Here is a 4,805-nt window from a genome sequence, read left to right on the forward strand (position 1 = left end):
GAAATCCACATAACTCCTCTTATCGATGAGAAAATGGGATGCTTACAAATAATGTCTGATACAGGGCCAGAGGTGGAAAAAAACCTCGAGACTGATAAATTATCATTAAGGCGTTAACTTCCATGTTCACTAATTCCTAAGACAACACTAGCCAAAAATATCGGGAATGCTGGCAAGTTATTTGTGACATATTTTTTTGAAATGAGACTCTGAAACCCCTCAATAGAGCACTGGGTCCTCTGGCTTCAGGGTAAACATTAATATAGTTAAATTGTGGGGAGGGAGGGATGAGATCTGTCCCTTGCCTTCACCAGCTTTAGGATTTGCCATGAGAAGTGGGGAAAAGTGTAGCTTTATCTAATGTAGTTAAGTTCACGGGCAAACTCTAGGCTGAACATACATAGTTTTTTCCTAATCTATTTTGGTCCTCTGTCCCTGAGTTTGTTAGGAGACTCACCCCCACCCCTACTTTGATTTTATGCAGGACCAGAATGGCTGGTTGCCGCGGAGACCTGAATGCCATGTACCACAGACTTTGTGATACAACTGTAATTTGGGGTATCGTCCTGGAAGCAGTGGCTGCTGTTGGGGCTGTGACCTCGGTGGCCTTCATGCTAGCTCTCCTGATCTTCATCTGCAAGGTGCAGGACTCCAGCAGGAGAAAGGTGCTCCCAGTGCAGTTTCTCTTCCTCCTGGGCGTGCTGGGGGTCTTCGGCCTCACCTTCGCCTTCATCATCACGCTGGAGAGGAGCACGGGGCCCACACGCTTCTTCCTCTTTGGCATCCTCTTCTCTCTCTGCTTCTCCTGCCTCCTGGCTCACGCTTTCAACTTGACGAAGCTGGTCCGCGGGAGGAAGTCCCTCTCCCTGCTGGTGATGTTGGGCCTGGCCGTGGGCATCAGCCTGGTGCAGGACGTCATTGCTGTTGAGTATATCGTCCTCACCATGAACAGGACCAACACTGCAGTCTTCTCCGAGCTCTCTCCTCCTCGGCGCAACGAGGACTTTGTCATGCTGCTCATCTACGTCCTCTTCTTGATGGCGCTGACCTTCCTCACATCCTGCTTCACCTTCTGCGGACCCTTCACTGGCTGGAAGAGGCATGGGGTCCACATCTACCTCACCATGCTACTCTCCATTGCCATCTGGGTGACGTGGATCACCCTGCTCTTGATCACCCCTATCCCTGGCCCCGAGTGGGATGATACCATCCTCAGCTCAGCCTTGGTGGCCAACGGCTGGGTTTTCCTGTTGGTTTATGTTGTGCCCGAGTTTCGGCTGCTCACGAAGCAACAGAACCCCATGGATTACCCTGTTGAGGATGCTTTTTGTAAACCTCAATTCATGAAACAGAGCTATGGTGTGGAGAACAGAGCCTACTCTCAAGAGGAAATCACTCAAGGTACAGAGCCTGGCTGGGTGGAGAGTCCCTTACAGAAAGATGGGGGAGGACCAGAGGTATTATAACTGTACAGAACATTCACGATTGTCCCGGTCATACCCCTGGTGGACTAGGTGTGGTCCCCAAGGCTCAGATCTTGTTTAAAATCATCTAGTTAGTTAAGTAGAACTAGAAGCTGGCCTCTGGAGTTGTAATCTAGTACTTTCTATGCAATTCTATGTAGGTTTCTCTGAATCAAAATAAGATGGAGCAAAGGAATGGAAAAGGAATGACTAGAAAAATTCTTAGAGACAAGAAGGTGAGATTGTGTTCTTTACGAAAGGTAACTAGGCATTCCTTCCAGAAATGTGGGGTCTTTATATATGTGGGTGCATAAAGCCAAGCCATGATTTCCTGCAGTGGTCGCAGAGCACAGAGCGGGTAGAAACCTCTTTTTATGAACCAGTGGAAATCTCCATGAAGTTCCTAAGGATTCTGATTTAACTTGAAGAGCTAAATTTTATTGCATGTCTCTGGGCCCATGGGAAGGAAGAGATCATATCTGACATAAAAGAATGAACTATTTTGCCCTTGCCTGGAGTTGTGAGCAGCCAGGTGTTCTGTTCTCATAAAAAAAAAGAAGAGGCTCAGCAGATAGCCGGAGACTGTCCTTGCCCATAGGGATCTAGCTGTTGATCTCTAGGGTTTACATTGATCTCTGGGCCTGATCAGAGGAGGGAGAATGGGTTTGGGACAAGAGTGAAGTACCGCCAAGGCCAGGTTCTTAGCTTTGGCCAACAATTTCTCTGCTCATGAAGCCTGAGGTACAAAGCTTCGGGGTGCTTCTCACTGCAGCTGGAGGCCCCGCTCCTGGGCACTTGGAAGCCTGAAGCGGGAGGGGAATGTCAGAGGGGCTATTCTACCCACCCAGTCCCTCCTGTCCATTGCCTTCACTGTCACCTCACCCCTGGACTCCTTGTTATCATTCCTTAACTAGTCGTTCTTCCTTTAATTCTTTTTTCCATTCATTATATGGGCCACTGTCAGCTCACTCTCTCTAATACACTCCCCTAGATACCACACTTCACTGCCCACATACCTCACTGGCTTCCCAGTACCCACTGTATTGATCAAATCTTTAGGCTTTTTGCAGCCAGAAGCCAATAACCATGGAAGCTGTGTTCTCAGTCCAAACCAACCATGTCACTGCATTTTCCCACCTCTGTGTCAGGCTCAAGGAGTGTCTGTCCTCTTCCTGAAAGTCCTTCCTTATTCTTGCCCTTTTCCAGAATCACTTGTTCCCCAAGCTCCATCAGTATTCACTCTGCCCTCACACCTTTGAAGCGCTGTTAGTCTGTCTTATTCCATAGTTATCTGTGTAGCTGTCAGATATTCCTGAGTCTCTAGAGTCAGCCTCAGGGCATTCTGGTGAATCCTTTTATTCTTCACAGTATCTTACATATAGAAGGTGTTTTGGTATTTATTGAGTAACTCGAACAGGTAAATTTGGTAGGAAATAAATGGAGCGCTTTAAACTATATTCACAGTGATCGTGTTCATCCCTTTGATTTCCCCCAATCTACAGAAAACGATTGTTCATAAATTCTGCCCCTTTTCAAAAAAAATAACAAAAAAACCTTTTTTCCCCCCTCGTTGGGCAGTTAAGGAAGTAGGTAACTCCTGGTGAGATTCACTCTAGATTCATCTCTGGCCAGATTTATTTCTGAAAAGACTGGATTCAAATGTGCTTTTGAAGTGGTCCTAGGATGGAGTGGGCCTCCAGTGAAGTTTTGGAAAGGTGTTTCTGTAGTGATCAGATGCTGCTGGTTATTCATTTATTCAACCAATATTGTGCTTACTCTGTGCCCAGTCCTGGGCTCGAGGACACAGTCCTTTCCCTCATGAAACGTATAGTCTGCCAGGGGAATAGGCAATTCAGTGGAAAGTGCATCATGCTTTGGTAAATGACTCAACCAGGCTGAGCACAGGCGAGAGCATGAGGGAGGGGACCCTAATGCTTTAATTACTCTTCTCCCTTTGTTTCAGGTCTTGAAGAGCTAGGCGATACGCTCTATGCTCCTTATTCTACCCATTTTCAGCTGCAGGTAAATGATTTCTTTCTCCTTTTTTGTCAGCAGATCATCACTCCAAGAACATTCTTCCCTTGGGAAATAGATGTTACCCTTCTGAGGGCCCCTAGATGGCCACCTTGAAAGAATGACGTGTCTATTTTGCTGTCATTGCCTGATGGGGTTAGGACAGAAGACTGGAGTGATGGGCACAGGGAGGACTTTAGGGGGAGGGCTTAGGAGAAGGGGAAGAAAATTAGATTCCTTCCCAGGTTGGCGTTCTGTTGAAATAAATATCCAGGAATGGGAGTGGGCTTAACAATATGGTGCTTCCTTTTCAGAACCGGACCTCCCAAAAAGATTTCTCCATTCCACGGGCCCAGACTCGGGCTAGCCCTTACGATGACTATGAAGGAAGGAAAAATGGCAGTTAGCTCTTCTGAAGAGTGGGACAAACACAGCAAGTCAGCAGGACCAGCGGGGAGTTTGAAGGGATGTGGGCAAAATCCTGAGTCTTCTGAGGAAACCATACACAACATGAGAAGACCGGGCCTCCCTGCCGGCCTCAACCACTCATCCGTTCTGGAGTCGCTGGGGGCTAACAAGACTCCGGTTCTTAGCAGCACTGTAGTTTTCTGCTTTGTTCCATACTTAGGATGCTTCTTATAAATGGAAGTCTTGGGCAACTCAGGGTTAGCCTCTTACTATTCCCTGTCACTTTATATGTGACTAAAGCTCTGGTGATCTGACCACATACTGGCTCATTCAGTTTCAGGAGCCAATTTCTCTACTCAAAGCTGGTTTTGTGAGGATCGCTTGGCCCAGAGCAGAACTGCACATCTGAGCAAAAATAGCAAAGACCTGTCTCTCAGCCCCTCCCTGCCTAAATCTACACTGGAAGCCAACTTGCTGGCACTCTCCCTTCTTGCCTGGGTAGGAGAGGCTAAAGGTCACCCTAAATTTACTCATTTCTGTGGTGCTGCCTAACACAGGGCCTCTCTGGGTCCCCAGCACCAATTCACAAGTACTCCCTCTTTCCTTGCATCCCCCAAATTGCTGTCAATCCCCAGACTAATCTCCCCTATATATTTTACCAGGAGTTCTCCTTCTGGACCTTACTAGTGTGGACAAGTCCATTTTCTCTTTGCCAGAAATTTGTGCACTGTTCCTTCTCTAAATTCCTGGCACGGATTCTTTTCTCATTCCTTCGCTCCTCAGCCTCTGTAACAAAATTTGCACTGTGTTCACCTCCTGTTCTGTAAGCGGGCATTGTCTACGGGTGGGGAGCATTCCTGTATAATAAGTTATTCATCGATCTTCACCTGGAGATGCAATAAAGATGTGGTGGGCATCAGA

General features: G+C 47.2%; 1 protein-coding gene across 1 annotated transcript in view; it reads left to right on the plus strand.

Moving 5' to 3' along the window:
• Nucleotides 1-4,805, plus strand: part of GPRC5A (G protein-coupled receptor class C group 5 member A) — a 17,847-nt gene extending 13,042 nt beyond the window's left edge. The window contains exons 2-4 of the mRNA XM_006912739.3: nucleotides 485-1,401; nucleotides 3,427-3,485; nucleotides 3,791-4,805. Coding sequence (XP_006912801.1) covers nucleotides 492-1,401; nucleotides 3,427-3,485; nucleotides 3,791-3,883 — 1,062 coding nt within the window. The 5' untranslated portion in view covers nucleotides 485-491 and the 3' untranslated portion in view covers nucleotides 3,884-4,805. The remainder of the gene's footprint in view (nucleotides 1-484; nucleotides 1,402-3,426; nucleotides 3,486-3,790) is intronic.

The sequence above is a fragment of the Pteropus alecto genome, unplaced genomic scaffold (genome assembly GCF_000325575.1).
Source record: "Pteropus alecto unplaced genomic scaffold, ASM32557v1 scaffold103, whole genome shotgun sequence".
Taxonomy (NCBI): domain Eukaryota; kingdom Metazoa; phylum Chordata; class Mammalia; order Chiroptera; family Pteropodidae; genus Pteropus; species Pteropus alecto.